Source organism: Canis lupus, chromosome 16, assembly GCF_048164855.1.
Source record: "Canis lupus baileyi chromosome 16, mCanLup2.hap1, whole genome shotgun sequence".
Taxonomy (NCBI): domain Eukaryota; kingdom Metazoa; phylum Chordata; class Mammalia; order Carnivora; family Canidae; genus Canis; species Canis lupus.
This window is the reverse complement of record NC_132853.1, coordinates 16861430-16881381: the sequence shown is the minus strand read 5'-3', so window position 1 is coordinate 16881381 and position 19952 is coordinate 16861430. Positions and strand designations below refer to the sequence as shown.

General features: G+C 44.6%; 1 protein-coding gene across 1 annotated transcript in view; it reads right to left on the bottom strand.

Annotated features, from left to right (window-relative positions):
- Nucleotides 1–10152: 10152 nt before the first annotated feature.
- Nucleotides 10153–19952, bottom strand: part of BLMH (bleomycin hydrolase) — a 48220-nt gene continuing 38420 nt past the window's right edge. Inside the window, exon 12 of the mRNA XM_072779170.1 lies at nt 10153–11100. Within this exon, the coding sequence (XP_072635271.1) occupies nt 10949–11100 (152 nt within the window). The 3' untranslated portion in view covers nt 10153–10948. The remainder of the gene's footprint in view (nt 11101–19952) is intronic.

Here is a 19952-nt window from a genome sequence, read left to right as displayed (position 1 = left end):
GACATTGCATGGCCCAGCTGTGCACCTCTCCTCCCGAGAGATGCTTCCCCCATCCTCCTCCTTCAGCCTTGGACCACCCAGGCCAGTCTTCTGTCCTCTTGCTCCCTGGCTAAGGGGACACTACCAGAAAAAGACGTTAGACTTTACCCAGACTTACCTTCTCTCGTTCCTTACTGCCTCCCTGGTGGAGCCCACACAGAACTGTCCCACACAGCCCATCCTCTCTCTAAACATGGGCTTGCTCTTCCACTTGTCCCTGTGGGTGCCACCCTACAAACACTGCTTAGCTTCAGCCGCCCCTGAATCCAGCCCGTCTCTCCTCCCTAGGGTGACCCCTTCCCCACCTGCTGCTGACTCTTTGCCGCAGCTGCCCAGGGATCTCCAGCAGCTGGCTGTCTCCCTGCTTCCCCCTGAGGGTGGGCTCCCGCAGCCCTGCGCCCTGCCCGGCTGCCCGTCCCCATCCCAGCGCCTTCAGGCCTGGGCACCTGCTCGTGCGGGCACAGGAGCGCGGAGGCTCTCCCGTCAGAGCCACGCAGCAGGGCAGAGCTGACGTGGACGCCGTGTTCCGGGGAAGGCTCCCGGGGCTCGCCCGACCCAGGCCAGGGATACCCCAGGGCAGCTGGGGGGCGCGGGGCGCAGGCAGGGCCCTTGGAACAGAAGGAAGGAGGCCGGGAGGGAGGCGGAAGTCAGAGCCTGGAGGAGGACCTGTGAGGCTGGCGCCTGGCCGGCGTGGAGGGGGCACGACGGCGCCGCCCCAGTGCCCGAGCCCGGAGCCCGGAGCCCGGAGCCCGGGCCGCTCCGCCGCGATTGCTCCCGGGCTCCGGCTGCTGCAGGGCGCACGCAGCCCGCCGCCACCGGGAGCACCGTCTCTGGGCGCCTCGAGGCCCCGCGAGCCCTTCCCCTGCGGAGCCAGACCAGGAACAGCGCCGAGGCCAAGCCCCCTCCTGCAGGCCTGGGGCCGTCCGTCCCTCGGCCTCTGTTGTGGTTAACACAGTCATGGAAAGTGCGGCCCACGCCTCTGGGCCTCGCAGCGTTCGCGCCCTCGCAGTTCAGCCTGCGCCATCCCTTCCGAAGCGCCCCGTCCCGTGACTGGCGGGGAGGGGACAGCGTTGGCCCCTCTGTTCGCGTCCAGCCACGTGCAGAGTCCAGAGCCCCGGGGCGGGATCTGCGGCGTCTCCCCCTCAGAGGGCCGGGCCGGTCCCCAGCGCCGGGCTCCCCGGATCCCGAAGAAACAGGGAAGGGCCTCGGCCGGGCAGCCCCATCCCGAGCGCCAGCAGGGCCCCGGGAGGGCGGCGCGCCTGGGACGTTGGCTCCCGCTCAGCCTTGAGGAAGGTGCTTTGGTCACCTTTCCGGGCCCCTCCTTTCCCAGCCCTTAGCAGCCTCCTGCGTTTGATAAACAAGCCCTCCCGTTGTGACAACCGTGTGTCATATCTTTGAACTGGGATGTTTGATCTTCCTTCCTTCCTTCCTTCCTACGGAATTCCCTCCTCAGGCGGGAAACCCCCTGAGCTGGGGGCCACCTTCTGGACGGGGCTGGTTTCTCACCCTCTCCCTTGGCAGAGGAGTCTGAGCCCAGAGCAGCACGAGCCCCAGGAAGGGCCCTGCTGCCCTGTGGGCCCCACCGGGTATCTGTAACCCCGTCTCGCCTCCTTGCCTGCCCGGGCCGGGGCTCTGAGCTCCCGAGGGAGGGGGCTCCAGTCTCTCCCCGCCTCGCCCACAGCAGGCCCCGGAAGCCCCCCTGTTGCCAGGGAGCTGAGTTCGGAAGTGCTTTCTGCTCTTGACAGACTGGGAGCACCACTGAAACCAGGGCTCCAGGTAAATCCTGGCACAGCCCACAGTGGAGGGCCACACAGCTGGTGGAAAGAGGGAGGCAGCTGATTGGGGCACATCTGGGAAGTTCACAAGATTTACTGTTTTTGTTTAAGATTTTTATTTATTCATGAGACACAGAAAGAGGCAGAGAGAGAAGCAGGCTCCCTGCAGGGAGCCTGATGTGGGACTCGATCCCAGGACTCTGGGATCAGGCCCTGAGCTGAAGGCAGACGCTCAACCACTGAGCCACCCAGGTGCCCCAAGATTTACTGTTAACCGAGGGGGGAAAAAAGCCGAGCATAGAGCAGGTGCTACTCTGTTTGTTGGGCAGGGGGAGGCTGATAATGTGCATTGAAATCAAAGTATATACAGGTGAGGAAGAAGAACAGGGAGGAGGAGAACACGAAGGGAGAGAGAAACAGAGGGAAAGCAAGAAGGCAGGAAGACATCACAGGAGCCCCAGCCTTGCCTCGGAGCAGGGTAGAACCTGGAGGTGTCCCCAGGACCGTGGCTCTGCCTCACGTGGTTCAGACTGATTCTTCCCCAAACAGGGCCAAGTTAATCAGCACCATTATAAATCCATTTCTTCCCTAAGGAAGGGGGCAAATATTTGCTCTTACTAGCAAGGATGTAGCGAGCTGAGAGGTGAAGTTTAGGGCTTCGCTCAAGATGAGACCAAAAGGTACATAATTCTTTTTGGATCACCTGTCTTGTGCTTCCAGCCCCTGAGGTTGGTCACCCCTCCAGCCTGTGCTCCTACTGCCAGTTTTCCATCGCCGGTTTAAGATGATAAAACACTCACCCTCTCTTTGGCTTTTCTTCCCTTCTAGGAACTTCAAGATAACTTGTGCCTCTGTGTGTAGGGAGGTTTTCCCTTTGTCTCTTCTTGGTAATCTGGCCACCCTCATCCACCAGCCTCATTGAGGTCTGTAGTCACTGTGGTTAGAAGTGAGTATAGAACCAGTCAGCATTTTTTTCCTTTGCCAACATTCAAGCCATTTGTAAGTGTATGGCACTTACTAGAAGGTCTCACTCATAGAAAGCCACCTTTTCCCCCGGCTTGTGTATAAACACCTGACTTTCCCAGCAAAATGATCAACCCTAGAGAGGAGGGAATTGTTTGGACCTCAGAGGCCCTGGCACAATACTGGATGCGTTGGAGAAGCTCTGTGAGAACTGATCATTGATAAAAGCTACCATTTGGGGTGCTGGGTGGCTCAGTCAATCAAGTGTGCCTTTGACTCAGGTCACGATCCTGGGGTCCTGAGACTGAGTCCTGTGTAGTGTCAGAGGCTGCTTTTCCCTCTGCCCTGCCCTCCCCCACCCCCTTAGGCTCTCTCTCTCTCAAATAAATAAAAACTTTTTCTTTTAAGATTTATTTTTTTCGTAAGACACACACACACAGGCAGAGACACTGGCAGAGGAGAAGCAAGTTCCCTGCGGGGAGTCTGATGTAGGACTCGATCCCAGGACCCCAGGATCATGGCCCAAGCCCAAGGCAAATGCTCAACCACTGAGCCAACCAGGCGGCCCTAAATTAAATCTTTTTTTTTTAAAAATAAAAGCTACTGTTAATGGGCATCTACCAGACTCATTCTACACATTGTCCTTTGTCCTTCTCCTACTTTATAGGGTAATATGCAGTATAAACTCTTTGGTTGTATTTTGCTGTAAACGTCTTTAAAAATAATGGACAGTTTTCATCCTTTTCAAGCTGAAAGTTTTCATATTTAATACACTTAAAAATATTATTTTCCAATAAAAGTGGTAGGAAGACCAAGGCTCAAAGAGGTTCCATAACTTGTCCGTGGTTACACAGACAGTGGTAAAACCAGACTGAGTCCAAAAGCCCTGCGCCTCCCATGGTGCTGGGCTGATTTGAAATGAGAAAGGTAAAAGCAGTGAGAAAAGTGACATAAAACTTGGCGGGTTTTCCCTCTTTTTTCTACTCGCCTTAAGTAAGTCACCTTCATGAAGTCTAGACCTTTCTGTTCAGCACTGAAATGAAGATCACAGAGACTTTGTTCTGCTCCTCGTCCCCGTTGAGCAAGTTATATAGGAAAGCAGACTTCAGATCTATGTATAAACTTTTAATTGAGTAGAGCTGTCAGAAAATAGGGCATTTTCAATCAGTCAGCCAATCAGTGCTTACCACGAGTCAGGCCTGTGAACGCAGTGGTGAGCAAGACAAAGCCCCTGCCCTTGGGGAGCTGACAGGGAGAATCGACTTTGGGGCACACAGACAAACATATAAATAAATAGGATCATCACAGAAAGTGATAAGCGTGAAGAAAATAGGCCACGATGGCAGCAGAGAGGGCTGGTGTGGCAGTGGTCGAGGCAGTGGGGAGGGAAGCTGGCCTTCACATCACCTGGGTCGTGAGGAGCCAGCCATGCACAGATGGGAGGGAAGAGCTCTAGGGAGAGGAGATGGGAGTGAGCTTGGTGTGTCTGAGGGGCAAAATAGGAAGAGGGTGGTTGGCAGCAGCAGAGTGAATAAGACGGGAGATGAGGAAGTCCAGTCTGCAGAGGTGGGCAGAGGCCACGAGGGAGGAGGCCGAGTGCTCCTGGCACAGAATGTTCCAAGGATCTCTTCACTGTTCTGGGCAAGTCAGGTCCCCAGCCAGGGGAGAAGCAGGGAGGCTACAACTCTACGTCAACCACACTCCAGTACTTTCCACCATTGGCCCACCCTGTCTTGGCTTCTCTGCTCTCCTGAACTGCAGCTGATTTTATTTTTTTATTATTTTTTAAATTTTTATTTACTTATGATAGGCACACAGTGAGAGAGAGGGAGAGGCAGAGACACAGGCAGAGGGAGAAGCAGGCTCCATGCAGGGAGCCCGACGTGGGATTCGATCCCAGGTCTCCAGGATCACGCCCTGGGCCAAAGGCAGGCGCTAAACCACTGCGCCACCCAGAGATCCCTGCAGCTGATTTAAAAAAAAGAAAACAAACATGAGGCAGCCGGGAAGATGGTTCCCAAGAGCACTCCATCCACTTCAGGAGGAGTTACAGAACTAGAGCTCTAGAGGAGTAAGCAAAGCAAAGCAAAAAAGAGAACAGTTAGTATTCAAACTGTACAGAGAGAGGCGCAGAGAGGCTTCCCGTCTTCACAGTCCTGCTCCCAAATAGCTACAGCTGGTAGGAACCAAACGATTGAACACTCCCTCCATCCCTGTCTTCCTTTCCCTTTGTGGTAATGCAGAAAAGGCTGAATTTGAAAAGGGACACAAGGGGCACCTGGGCAGCTCAGGCTCTTGATTTTGGCTCAGGTCATGATCTCAGGGTTGTGAGATGGAGCAGATCCGTGCTGGGTGTGAGGCCTGCTTAAGGTTCTCTTTCTCCCTCTCCCTCTGCCCTCCCATCCTCCCCACTCTACGTCTCTCCTCCCCCAACACCCCCCCCAACCCGCTTGTTCTCTCTCTTTAAAAAAAAAAAAAAAGGAAACAAAACAGCTCTGGCTGGCTTATTGCTAATTTTCAATCACATTGTTTCATAGACCCCCAGGGAAGAAGAGTCAGAGTCAGAAACAACAACAACTGTTTGAACAAGTTGTCCTAAACATGGGAATGCTCATCTGGAATTACTTAAAGGAGTCAGGCTCAATGGCGGTGCCCATGCTCAGCAGCACTGCTGGCCCACACCACACAACTGGAGGAATGAGTTACAGCACAGGGCCCTGGTGCTGCCAGCAGCAAATTCGAATTAAGCTGCTCTTTAAGGACAAGCTGGAGCAAGCAAATGCTCCACAACCACATCCTGAAGGCATGTCTCATTATCAGGTCCTGGCTTCTTGGATGTGTAGGGTCAGCATGACTCTACATGTCTCCAGAGTCATCCTGGCTGGCAAGGACTTTCTAGGGGTCAGAGTAAAGCTAAAGAGTTCCCAGTCCCACCTCCCTATTTCTGCATTCAGCAGTCACCCAAATATTTGCAAGTTCCTCCAATTCAGGTCTCTAGCTAAACTTTTGGTTCATTTCCCTTAGTCTTCAGCAGAGAGCACATATGCAATGTTGTTTGTTTCTCTCCACTGGATCTGAATTTTATTTGAGAAATAGTTTTTAGGGACGCCTGAGTGGCTCAGCAGTTGAGCATCTGCCTTCGGCTTAGGGCGTGATCCTGGAGCCCTGGGATCGAGTCCCACATGGGGCTTCCTGCATGGAGTCTGCTTTTCCCTCTGCCTGTGTCTCTGCCTCTCTCTGTGTGTCTCTCATGAATAAATAAAATCTTTTTTTTTTTTAAAGAGAAATAGCTTTTATTAAATATTTGGTTATGAAGATTATTTTTTACTTATTGTGGATTTGCTTTGTACTTTGTTTTAGGACTTTTGCATCTATATTTATGTGTGATTTACATGTAATTTTTTCTCTTACTATCCTTGATAGTTATGCCAGATCATAAAATAATGTTTTATGCCATAAAATAATTCTTTACATCCTTCCTTTTAGGCTAGTCAAGATTCCCCAGAGATTTCCAATCTCCTGAGCACCAGAACTTTTTTTTTTGAAAGACTTTATGGGGGGGAGGGCAGGAGAGGAGCAGAGAGAGAGAGAGGGACAAGCAGACTCCACACTGAGTGCAGAGCCTGATGCAAGGCTCCATCTGAGATCATGACCTGAGCCAAAACCAAGAGATGGGTGCTTAACTGAGCCACCATGGCAGAGAACATTCAGAATGCAAATACTCATTTTATCCTCTTATGGCACTTTCATCCTCAGTTATGTGTCCATGAACTCTTCTCCCTCGAGAATAAATCTTGAGTTGGCTGACAGAGCAGGGGATGTACAGTTACTTAGCTGCCCAAAGTAGGGAGGGGGAACCTAACAGACATCTCCAGTAACCCTCCTTTTGTTCCCAATTCCCTTAATGACTAGCTGGAACTACCATATTCAGGGGATTATGCAATGTAAATTGGTTTGCTTAGCGCTGGCTTTCTCCACCATTGCTTAGGATTCAGTTTTTTTCAGCTCTGCTAAATCTTCCAATGCCTCTGTCTGCTTTCCAGATTACTGTTTCTCCTTTTCTGTTACTCTGGAGGTTGTGGATGTAGGTCTTCTAAACCATTTAACAAAGTTGAGGGTATCCTCCAGTTTTCAAATATCTGCAGTATCTATAATAGTATACTCCTTTTTGAAAAGTATTTTATTTTATTTTAATTTTTATTTATCTATGATAGTCACAGAGAGAGAGAGAGAGAGGCAGAGACACAGGCAGAGGGAGAAGCAGGCTCCATGCACCGGGAGCCCGATGTGGAATTCGATCCCGGGTCTCCAGGATAGCGCCCTGGGCCAAAGGCAGGTGCCAAACCGCTGCACCACCCAGAGATCCCAATATTTTATTTTTTTAAGAGAGAGCAAGTGCTTGGGGGAGGGGTAGAGAGAAAGAGAAGCAGACACCCTGCTGAGCAGAGAGCTGGATGTAGGGCTCCCATACCAGAACCCTGGGATCATGACCTGAGTCGAAGGCAGATGCTTAACCGACTGAGCCGAGGTGCCCTAATAGTATTCTCCTTTTAATTTCTTGTGTATGTTTTAATTGCCAAGATCTGTTAATTTACTTCATTTTTTAAAAGGACTAATTTATGAGAAAAAAAAAAGGACCAATTTATGGCTAAGTTGATCCTATTTTTAATTTCTGCACTTTTATGCTTTTTAAGATTTTATTTATTTATTCATGAGAGAGAGAGAGAGAGAGAGAGAGAGAGAAGCAGGCTCCATGCAGGGAGCGTGATGTGGGACTCGATCCCGGGTCTCCAGGATCACGCCCCTGGGCCGAAGGTGGGCACCAAACCGCTGAGCCACCAGGGATCCCTACGTTTATGCTTTCTTTAGGTTGATTTTGCATTTCTAATTTCTTGACATAGATGTTTAGCTCAATTTTCAGCCTTTCTTCCATTCTAATAAAAATTTAATGCTATAAAACTTAAGTACTGTTTTAGCTGGACCTGCCATTTTGATACGCAGGTTGTTTTTTGTTTTTTTTTTTAACCATTGTTCAGGTTAAATTTCCTTTGATTTCTTCTTGGATCTATGAATTAATTTATAAACATATAGGAAACTTCTAGCTATCTCTTAATTTTAGCTTCTAACTTAATCACTTGGAAATTTGTTGAGGTTGACTCTACTCTGTAATACATGGCCAATTTTTGAAAAAGTTCCATGTGTGCTCAAGAAGAATCTGCAGTTATTAGTTGCAGTGTCCATTATACCAAACTTACTAAATGCTTAAATCTTTTACATACTCAATTGAGTTTTTGGTTGCTTGATCTATCAACGATTGAGAAGTGTGTTAAAATCTTCCATTATGATTTGGATTATTTTTCCATATAGTTTGTTTTATATATTTTGAGGTTATTAGGTACATACTAATTTAAAATTTAGGATCTATATTTTTCTGGAGAATCAAGTAAACACATAATTATGCATTGATTGTATCTCTAATATCTCTGCTTTTTGTTTTAAGCCTATTTCCAAGGTCACTGTGTTGTACAACTCCAGGAAGGCTGTGAATAATATACCCAAGAATCAATCTAGTTATTGAGTAGCCTTAATTTTGCTAATTATTAGTATAGCCACAACAGATTTATTTTGATTAGTATCTGCCTGATATATCTTTCCTATCCTTTTTATACCCCAGGTTGCTGATGTTTCTTGTAATCAGCTTATGGCTGAATTTCTTTTTTAAAAACTCCAGTTTGAGGGGCATCTGGGTGGCTTAGTCAAGTTAAACATCTGCCTTCAGCTTAGGTCATGATCTTGGGGTGCTGGGATTGAGCCCTGCGTTGGGTTCCTTGCTCAGTGGTGAGTCTGCTCCTTTACCCTCTGCCCCTCCCCACCTCATGCTCTCTCACTCTTGAATAAAATCTTAGGAAAAAAAACCCCAAAACTCCAGTTTGACAATCTTTTTTCAGGAACACAACCCACTTATACATATTGTAATTATTGACACATTTACATTTATCTCTTATTTTGGACGCTCTATTTGTTCCACATTTTTTTTTCTCACCATCTTGTATTTTCATGGATTGATTATATTCTTGCTTGGAAACTATATCCTTATTTTTTAGTAGTTAATCTAGAGAATTTTAGGATAAATTATTAACATACCAAAGTCTAGTATATGTGCTGATGAAGCAAGCACTAACAGACCAAAGTCTAAAATTAATCAATATTTTTTCCTAAATGACAAGGATTATGTTTAGTCCAATCACCTCCCTAATTATAATTATCTACTTTTGTGTATTTTAGTTTCATCTTTCTTTGAATGCTACTAGACTTACCTACAGGCACATTTTGTTTAGATGCACTTATTTATCATATCTCAGAACTTCCATACTGGATCACTTCCCTTCTGTTTGATTGAAAGTATATCTTATTTCACCCTTGAAAGACAGTTTCATTGAGTATAGAATTCTAGGCTCACAGTTAACTTCTCACAGCACCTTGAAGATATATTTCACTGTCTTCTTGCTTATACAGATGCTGATGAGGTTAGCTGTCAATCTAATTGTCTTTTCTTTGGAGGGAATAATCTGTGTTCCTAGATGCTTTTAAGATCTGTTCTAGGGGGATCCCTGGGTGGCGCAGCAGTTTGGCGCCTGCCTTTGGCCCAGGGCAGGATCTTGGAGACCCAAGATCGAATCCCATGTCAGGCTCCCGGTGCATGGAGCCTGCTTCTCCCTCTGCCTATGTCTCTGCCTCTCTCTCTCTCTCTATCATAAATAAATAAAATTTAAAAAAAAAAAGATCTGTTCTAGGGTTTTGACATGATGTGTCTAGAAATGGGTTTATTTATCTTGCTTGGAACATCAAGGGTCTACAACAATATTGTAAACACTTCGATTAAAGCTTGGGTCTTTATCTAATGTTATCTTGGAAAGTGCTTTACCAGACAATATCCCTGGTAGGACTGAGAAGATTCTAGGAAAGCCAGAAAGGTAGGGGGCTCAGGCACTGATGGAAATGCTGATTAGGATGCTATACTTATTTGCTTTCAGTGAAAGGGAGATGCAGTCTCAGTAAATCACATACTCTCCAGCCAATTCCAAGGCTGGACTCAACAAAGCTTCATTTCTTACTCTTATAGAGACCCTGGATCTGGATGAAAGAAAGGGCTAAGTGCAGGGACGCAAGCTCTCTTAGATGCTTGGAAATCCTCTGCAGAAGCTAGTGAGGATCGGCACCAGCTGGCAAGGATTATCTATACCACAGAGAAACTGAAGCAGGGAAGCCCTGAACTCTCTAGCTGTTTTTCCATTTTGAGGAATATGAGTCACCTGGTTGCCTCCCTTTGTTGCTAAATAAAGAAACTCTTAGATAGATCAAATAAGCCACTTACTCTCATTTAGCAAAGTGTTTTATTCAAAAGCTTCTCAGCACCATCTAGTTGTCAGAAAGAATGGTATCACCTTTTCCTACCCACCCAACTCCCAATTCCAGAGGCAGAAGTTAAACCATTTGGCTAGAGCTCCCCCTAATGATTATAATTCAGATCATGATAAAGTTTTAGTTGTTCTCACACTCCTCTTTCTCTAAGCCTCTACTAACCCTGCTGGAGTAGAGCTGTGCTCCCTCACAGTTCCAAACAATAGGAAGGAATCATGTCAGACTTGATCAACCTCCCTTTCCTGGGTTATTAGAGGCACATAAAATTACCTTGAAAAAAAAAATGAATTTAGTGACTGCCATCTAGGAAGGACAGTGATACTGTCAGGCAGCATGCAGTTTGAAAGCTCAAATCTTAGGATAACCCTCCCCCAACTCTACTCTAGAAACAAGGAGCATCAGGTCCATTTTCTCTCCATATTCAATCGCTCATCCTCTCCTGTCTTATTAAAAGACACTAACTACACCAGACCTGTTTTGACAATTAAGACAAACAATTACATCTGATTAAAATGCGAAGAGATCCTGAGCTGTTGGAGGTGAGGAGAGTACATAGTGTGACCTGATCTTTCCTTTAAGAATATTTTGTTTCATCATAAAGCACACTTCTCCAAAGAGGTTCCTGGAGGAGAAATCCAAGAGTCTGACTGTGTCCTGTGGGAACCTGTGTAACTTTGGCTTCAGTCCTTGGATCTGTCTTTTGCAGCTACTTCAGGTCCCAAAGGAGGAAGAGAGTGCTGGAGGCAGCATCACTTGGCCAAAGCCCCCATGGGGTCCCAGGCTGGCAGGACAATGGGCTCCTGCTCTAACACGGCTAGCACCTCTTCAGGGACATGCTTCCTGTCCACCACCACTTCGTAGACATATTCAGAGAACCACTCATCTGTCATGCACAGGTAACCTGGAGAAAAGAACAGAAGCCTCGTGAATGCAAAGGGCAAGGGGCAAAGGGCAGGAACCCTACTGGCACTATAAAAAAGTGTCTTACAAAACTTGTATTTGCACATGTTTTTCAGCTTTCCCATCTATATAACCTCACTTAATCTAAGTCTTACTAACAATTCTGTGAAGCAGACATGACGGGCATGCCTATACTTTTATCAATAAGAAAACTGGGTGACATTCCAGAGTAAGTAAATGACAGGCTCCAGTCATGCAGGTAAGGTTCAGACCTGGGCCTCAGATCAAAGACGTTACCATATCTGGTGCTATTGCACTGGCCAGGCTGTCTGGGCTGAAGATGAGCACATGGCCCCAGAAGACAGGTGGAGACGCTTCGTGTTCATATAGCCCACACCAAGGGGATTAATCTCTAGGATCAGAAGGGCAAGCACACTAGTTCCATTCTTACCCTCCCCACCCTCTCAGCATTACCGGCTCATCTCCTACCTTCCTCCCTACTGTAAATTCCTACAACCAGTTAATAAGCTGCCAGGGGAAACCTGGGGCCAGGTTAGCCACTTATTTGCAGATGATAACACATATGCAAGTTACACAGTCTTTACTTTCCTAGTGGGAAATCTGTGGTGAAGTTCAGGCAGCACTGGAAGGCCTTCCTCAGCAAGTCCCTGGGGTTTCTGGATCTCTTTAGTGGGGAGGGCTGTAGAGAGGCACAGTTGTACAAGCGCCCCAGGTTGAAAGTGCAGGTGGGACAAAACATGGTGTCACCAATCTATCCATCTTAGAAGCCTGCCTTTTCCCATTAGGAAGAATAACCCTGTATCTCAGGCTCCACTAGGACAAAACAAATTCCCCTTCAGGAACATACATCCAACAAATCTAAACAGGCAGGGGGAAATGCTTGGGAAATGCTTCGCTTGAGCCACAGATGATATAAAGAGCAAAATTAAAATGTGAGACTAAAGTGTGTGTATTTAAAACAAGAACTGGGGATCCCTGGGTGGCGCAGCGGTTTGGCGCCTGCCTTTGGCCCAGGGCGCGATCCTGGAGACCCGGGATCGAATCCCATATCAGGCTCCCGATGCATGGAGCCTGCTTCTCCCTCTGCCTCTCTCTCTCTCTCTCTCTCTCTCTGTGACTATCATAAGTAAATAAATAAAAAAATTAAAAAAAAAAATAAAAATAAAATAAAACAAGAACTGGTCAAGGAGAGAGCACAGAGCACAAAAATGTGAATCTACATAGAGGTACTGTGTGCACCTACACATCCAAGGACTCAGGGGCACTAGCAGTTATCATCATCATCATCACCTATCTTACTGTATTTGGCACCTGTTCTGTACCTGACACTTGAGCCATTTTTCTCTCAAACTGTTTGTACAAATCTGTATCTGTGCTATATAGTTTCTCACTACATAGGACCAAAAGAAAGGAAGAAGATATAGGTATTTCTCCCAAGGTAGTCCTCTAGTGCAGTAGTTCTCAAACTTCTAGGTCCCTGAATCCAAATGACACACTCTTAAAAATTACTGAGGACCCCCAAAAATGGTTTATGTAGGCAACAGCTATTGATATTTACCATATTAGAAATTAAAACAAAAGTTAAAAATACTAATTCATAAGAATGAAAAAAACATGAATATAAATAATATATTTTTAGGAAAAAATCATTATATTCTCCAAAACAAAATAAACTTTAGTTAGAAAAGTGGCTTTGTTTTCCAATTTAATGTCTGGCTTCACAGAAGACAGGTGAATTCTTTTATCTGCTTCTGTCTTCAATCTGTTGCAATCTGTTCTCTGGCTGAAGTAGAGGAAGCAAAGTCTGGCCTCACACAGATATGTTGTTGAAGGAAGACCTTGCAACCCTCCTAAGAGGGCCCTAGGGACCTGCACACTTTGACAACTGCTGCTTTACAGGCCAGACCGATTTAAGTACTTAAAATACAACAGGATGGCAAATCTAATTGTGTAAGCTAAATGGTGTAACAGGGGACATTATTTAACATGAAAACACAACTGTTTGGTCAGGTGACCCGTACCCACTTCCCCTCTTCTCCTCTGACAGAAGCCAAAGACAGCTCCCCGTGATGTGGCACGGGATGTCTATCATCACCAGAAAATGCCCTGGCAAAGTGCTTATGGGCTCCCTCCAGGACGGGTAAAGGAAGGCATATTTGTCCATGATGCCAGCCTCCTGATCCAAAGCTCCTTTTCTCAACGGAAGGTCCTGACAAGGGAACACAGGTCCGTGTTGCAGCCTGGGCGGCTTCTGGCTCCTGGCTTGATTATAGACTCCCAAGTCCCTGGCTTTCCTTCTGTCAGTCAGTCGAGGACCTGGCTGCACTATCACCTATACTGCTACCAAGTTCTATTGACGGACAGACAACTCTGTCTACTGAAGAGCTAACTAGTACCATTTCCTGCTGCATCCTAAGTAACTGCTTCCTGAGAAATTCATTATCTGCCTTCCCCAAAAGGGGCTTTCAGGACAGGAAACCAGACTCCTAAACACCATGCCATTTGAGACAATAGTCATCCTTCCCCTTAACATAACGCAGGCTAAATAAATCCCTGGAGTAGCTCTGGGCAGTGAGGCAGGTGAAGGACAGAGGCAGATTCATGTAATAAAGTTCTGTGTCCTTATGACAATACTATCATCACACAATCAAATGAGTCTTCAAAGAATGCACAGAGAAAATGGACAATAAATACATGTACACTATCTTGTTCCAAAAGCAGATTAGATTAAGTCCTCACAAATTAAAGCTCCTATCAATTGCAATCCACCCTCGCAGTGTCCCTACCCAGAGGACCTGCCTTGATTAGTCTCTCTTTTCAGGATATGAGTTCTTTGGGGGCCCAGAAAAACCTCACGCTCTAGGTGGCTGCCAGGTAATTGCACCCTGAGCAGATAATGAACTTGGGGCTGCTGTAACTGTTGTATACTGTGTGTCTTGGGAGTTTCAGATTAAGATCAGTATGTCTGAAACCCAAGCAAGCACTGCGTAGGGGAGCAGCAAAATACCCATTCAGACAGGGTGTTTGGGTTTTTTTGGCTTTTTTTTTTTTTCCCCCCTAGGCAGGTTTAAAGGTTAAAATTTTGATTTGAAGAAAGTTGCAGCTTCTAGCCTGTAAGCACTGTGGCCACTAGGAACATGCATTCCCCAGGGAAAAAGGAAAAGAAAAATCTGCAACCAGGATCCCAGGGTTATATTTAGGGAAACAGATAAATGGATAAAGAAATTCAGCTTTAGGAAATAGGTGAAATTACAGTTTGCTTAAGCTTTAAAGTGTTATTTACATACAATGAGAAAGAAATAAGTGAACAGTCCCTTATAAAACTGCCAATGTTTCTGTATTTGTTAAGAGAAAGGGTAGTGTTGGTCTGTAAAGGGAACAACAGTGTTTGTCGATACAGTTCTAGACTGATTAGGCCAAATTCACTCAGAAACAGAATAGTTTTGAAAAGGTTAGTGTAAAAAAAAAAAAAGAAAAGAAAAGGTTAGTGTAAGGGAAAGAAGATCTTTACCTGAGAAGAGTTTTCTGAAATTCTACCAGAGATCTTACATTTCAACCTTTCAGACTTGATTAAAGTGATAAATATATTATCAGTTATGAATTAGATGTATTTTTTGCTATCTTCTATGAGGTACTTTGCCTCACTAACACATGATTTGGGGTTGATGTGGTGTTTGGGGGGGGGGACTGTTTTTGAAAAAGGTGTGACAAAATCAAGTTTCTGTTCTGCTCTGATGGATGTGTCTGGCAGAAGGGACCTAAGGAGGTTGGACTCTCATGGCTTCATTAAGTCACTGCCAATCTTTCATCTGATGGTGATAATTCAACGTTGAAGAAAGCCTCCAAGAAAGGAAAACAAAAACCTCACTGGCATTTGTCTCATATTTCCAACTTCCTAATAAATAGTTTGAAACTGGACAGCCCGGGTGGCTCAGCGGTTTAGCGCCGCCTTTTGCCCAGGGCCTGATCCTGGAGACCCGGTTTCGAGTCCCACATCGGGCTCCCTGCATGGAGCCTGCTCCTCCCTCTGCCTGTGTCTCTGCCTCTCTCTTTGTGTGTCTCTCATGAAAAAGTAAATAAAATCTTAAAAAAAAAATTTAAAAAATAGTTTGAAACTACTTCACGGAACATTAGCTTAAAATGAAATTAAACTTAAAATGAAGTTGCAAAGACCATGTAACAACATGGAAAATATTTAAGCAATGAGAGTAAACTATATAAAAACGATATATCTAATATAATTAAAACCATGTTACAAATCCAGGTACACAGGTGAAGAAACCTTACAAAAAATAACAAATTGGTAATTTTATACAACGGGTTAGGTGATTTTCTCCTCAAAACTTCTGAATTAAGTCTTACATTGGTTTTTGACTCCCAAACCTAAAGATTACCCAAACAACGCTTATTAAAGAGATTTTGTAAACATGGGAAGAGGAGGAAGATGAAAAGGAAGAAAATGAGCAAGAGGTGGTTGAGGAGCAGAAGAGAGAGATAAATTTAAGAACTGCCTACAATCTCACCATCTTGAGATAAGCCGTGTTCAGATTTTACATACAGTCTTTGATAAAGTTTCGGTGTGTGTAGATTCTATACATTTAATAAAAACAAGACATCACATATACTTTTTTATTACAAAGTACCACACAGGCTGGTTTCCACTTCATCTCTTTCCATATTAATTTAAAGAATACAACTATTTACATCATAATTTTTAAGTGCTGAATTTGGATGAGTAAACCAATGAATTTTAACCCATCCCCTACTGATGAAGTCTGACTTGTTTTTTCATGCTATAAATATTTTTGCAATTAAATCTTTGTACATATCCTTAATTATCTATTTAATTTTCTTAAATCTTCATCAATATTTGGTATCTATAATTACAAACAAATTGGTCTTTTTGGGTCCAATTTAAGCCTTTCTGTGTTTGTGTATTTACTTGTATTTATAGTTTTCTTTTGCAAACTTCCCATCTGGGGCCTCTGCCTATTTTTACCTGGTGTATTTCCCTTTTTCACAGGGATCGGTAATAACATGTCATATATTAATACATTAGCATGGCTGCACACATTTTTTTCTTGTCATGTCATTTTCCTTCTAATGTAGTCTGTGATGCTTTCTAGCCCACTCCACGTTTTTATTTTTATGAAGCCAAATTTATCAATCTTTTCTCCTTTACAGTTTTAACTTTGGTGCTATGCTTAATGAACATGTTTCTGCTATTATAATGAAAAATACGAGAAAAAGGTAGGTTAAGTGGTAGGAAAATATTAGAAGCATAGTCTAAATGAAAACCCATCACTCACTATGGCCTTGGCACAGTCTAGTCTCCAAGTATGAACATACATAATTTCTACAGATAAGTGATGATAATCTGTCAACCACTTCTGTTAGGTGCCCATTGTGTAAAGCAGCCTTAATATCTTTTATTTCTATAGGGTATGCTGTTAATGTGCAAAATGACACAATCCCTATGAAATGGAATTTGGCAATATCTACAAAAGTTCCAAATGCATTTACCCACCTTCACTAATGCCATTTCAAGGACCTTATCCCACAGACATACAATAGTTGCACAAATACTTTATGTATTTATGCACAATAATTAATACTCATTTAGCACTTACCATATGCTAGGCACTGCTCTAAGTATCATATATATATTAACTTACTGCAATATTGTTTGTAACAGCAAAAGACTGGAAACACCCCAAGTTCCATTAGTAAGGGAACTGGTTGAATAAACTATGGTACATCCAGACAATGGAAAATAACCAAGCTGTCCCGTTACGGAAACATACTGATATTGAAATGCCTCCAAGACATGCTGTTTAGTGAAGTGAGAGCAAGAGCAGGGTAATATGGTGTGTTACCTTTGATGCACTAAAACATGCTAAAAACATGAAACAGAAACTAAGAGAAATTGGTAACCTGAAAGAGGGGAAGGGGAAGAGAGTAGAGAGTGACAGGGAAATAAGATTTCCCTTGATATGCTTTCTTGTAATTTGATTTTAGAGCAGTGTGATTTTATTATTTATTAAAAGAATTACACTCTAGAAAGCAAACAAAAGCATAGACATAAATCTTTAGGGAGTTTCATTTCACAATGCAATTTCACATCCACTATCCTTTTTTTGTTTGTTTTTTAAGATTTTATTTATTCATGAGAGACACAGAGAGTGAGAGAGGCAGAGACACAGGCAGAGGGAGAAGCAGGCTCCATGCAGGAAGCCCGATGTGGGACTCGATCCCGGGACTCCAGGATCACAGCCCTGGGCCGAAGGCAGGCACTAAACTGCTAAGCCACCCAAGGATCCCAACACATTCACTATCCTTGTTTTGGTTTTAATCCTAAACAACACTACAAGGCAGAAAGGGTTGGTATGAATTGTCTAAAGTCATATAGCCAGTAAGTAAAGCCCGTATGCACACCTGGGCTTCAATATCAGAGTGTCTGCCATGGGGCTCAGCTTCCTCCTAGAGAGAGCTTAGAGACTTGGTAGTTATGGCTGAAGCAACAAGTAACAGCACGTAATCTAGTTCAGGTACCTGCTTGGTACCAACTCCACCTGCTCACACATTCACATCAATAGCCATGTCATGGCCCAGTTTTTGCTTATGAGGTATTCTGTATCTTTAAATCAAAGAGATGCCATATGATCTGGATGCATGTATTTAGAAGACAGAGAACAGGGTGGGCTGGATGTTAAAAAAGAGAAAAGGAACCAATTATGAGACAGACATTGGACAGTGATCTGTAAAGAGGCTTCTCTTCCCTCGAGTAAACACAGAAGTCTGGCTATATGGTGGGAACACATTCCTGAAATCTTTCAATAATAGAAGGGACACTCTTCTAGCTTGGTATTACCTATGACTTTTTTTTTTTTTTCCCAAAAAAAACCCAACAACAACAACAACAACAACAAAAGCTAGAGAATTTACAGAGTGAAAAATATGGTAGGGAAAGAGGGCTGTTTTGGTTTATGGGTTGTATTTTTTAAAACCATCAAATCACAACCAAGTTCAATTAACAGAAGCATCAAATCACAACCAAGTTCAATTAACAGAAGTTCAATTATTCAATTAATAAAGAGGAAGAGTCCTCTGCTAAGGAGTCCAGAAGGATCCCACCCACCTCTGCACTGAGGAGAGAAGGCAACGTACCAACCAGTCAGATTTCTCCTTCCCCTGGACCAGTAAGCACTATCCAGAACACACACAATTCTGCCAGATTTCTAATGATGGACATGAGAGCAAAGTACAGATTTAGGTGTCATCCAAGGGTTCTACTGTCCACTGAAACTCAAAGACTTCTCTTTGACCCCAAAACTGTCACTACTCCTGCTGCAGGTAAAGCTTGCTTTTTGATATCCTCAAAAGCTCACACTTTCTTGGCCTCATTCCTCAGACTTACCTGACGCATGCTCCACATGCCAAGGGCTACTGGCCTCCCACTTCCTTTCCAAAAAAATTTTTCTTAAAATTCCACTCACCCTTGAAGACTCACTAAGGGGCCTTCACAGTTCTAACCACTCACCATCTACCTTGCAATTTATCCCTCATTTTGCACTTATTTTTGTGTTTGTTTTACTTATTCTTTTTTTTTTTTTAATATTTTATTTATTCATTCATCCAAGACACACAGAAAGAGAGAGGCAGAGACACAGGCAGAGGGAGAAGCAGGCTTCACGCAGGAAGCCCGACATGGGACTCAATCCCGGGTCTCCAGGATCACGACCTCAACCGAAGGTGGCGCTAAACCGTTGAGCCACCCGGGCTGCCCCTACTTATTTGTTCTTATAATAAATTACAAACACTATATATGGAGCAAGATTTACAACCTCAACTGTCCCAGCTCCAATCCTCCTGTCCCCTCCCTGTACCTAGCATTTGGAGGGATTAGTACGGCTGTTGGCTGATGTGGTAGATATAGGACAGTTGGGCTTCCATTCCCATCCCTCCTAAAGTTTCTAAAAACTGCCCAAAAGCCTTTTCCCTTGACTCATTTTCTGACTGCTCTGCTGTAGCACTATTCAGCACCAAGTTCTCCTTGACACCTTGCAGTTCCTTGACTTCTCGAAAAGCCCCCACCTTGGCTTCAGAGTCTTCCTATTGTCTCCCTATTGAGAGGGCTCTCTGCAGTTATCCCTTTCTCTGTCATTTGCCTTCTTGGAAAAATCATCTCTTCACTTCCCTTTCTGGGCCCACTGACCCTGTATCTTACAGTCTGAGGAGCACACCATGAATGCCACTTCTGTCCCATCACAGCCCTCTTCAAACCCCTTTCCTGTGTCCCTGGTGAATATCAGTTCCTCGGAGGGTCAGACATTCATTCCACCATAGTCTGTGCATGGTTCCCTGCATCCCATCAATAAATGTGAGGTGATGCTATTGCTAATGGTTTTTCCTCAGCACTAGGTTTATTCATCCCCACTGCTTTCTCTCACGAAACTAAGCCCACGTGATGAGCCATCCATCTGGTAAACTGGTGATGTAGTGCAATGGTCACACTATGATCCTGAATTCTTAGAGATCTGAAACTGGGGAAGCATGGGCAAGTTAAACAGCCCTCCTCTAGAAGAGAATATTTAAGGGGCCTTCTTGTTCTGCCTTCATTTGTCCAAAGGTAACATTAACCACAATAATAACGACAGCTAATATTTTTGAGCACTCCTTATATGCCTGCCACAATTCTCACAACAACCTTATGAGGGGGGTACAATTATTATCCCTATTTTACAGATAAGAAACGTACAGTATAAGTAGGTTAAATACCATGACCAAGGTCAGACCGCCAACAGGTGGGATTGCCAGGCCCAGGTGGTCTGG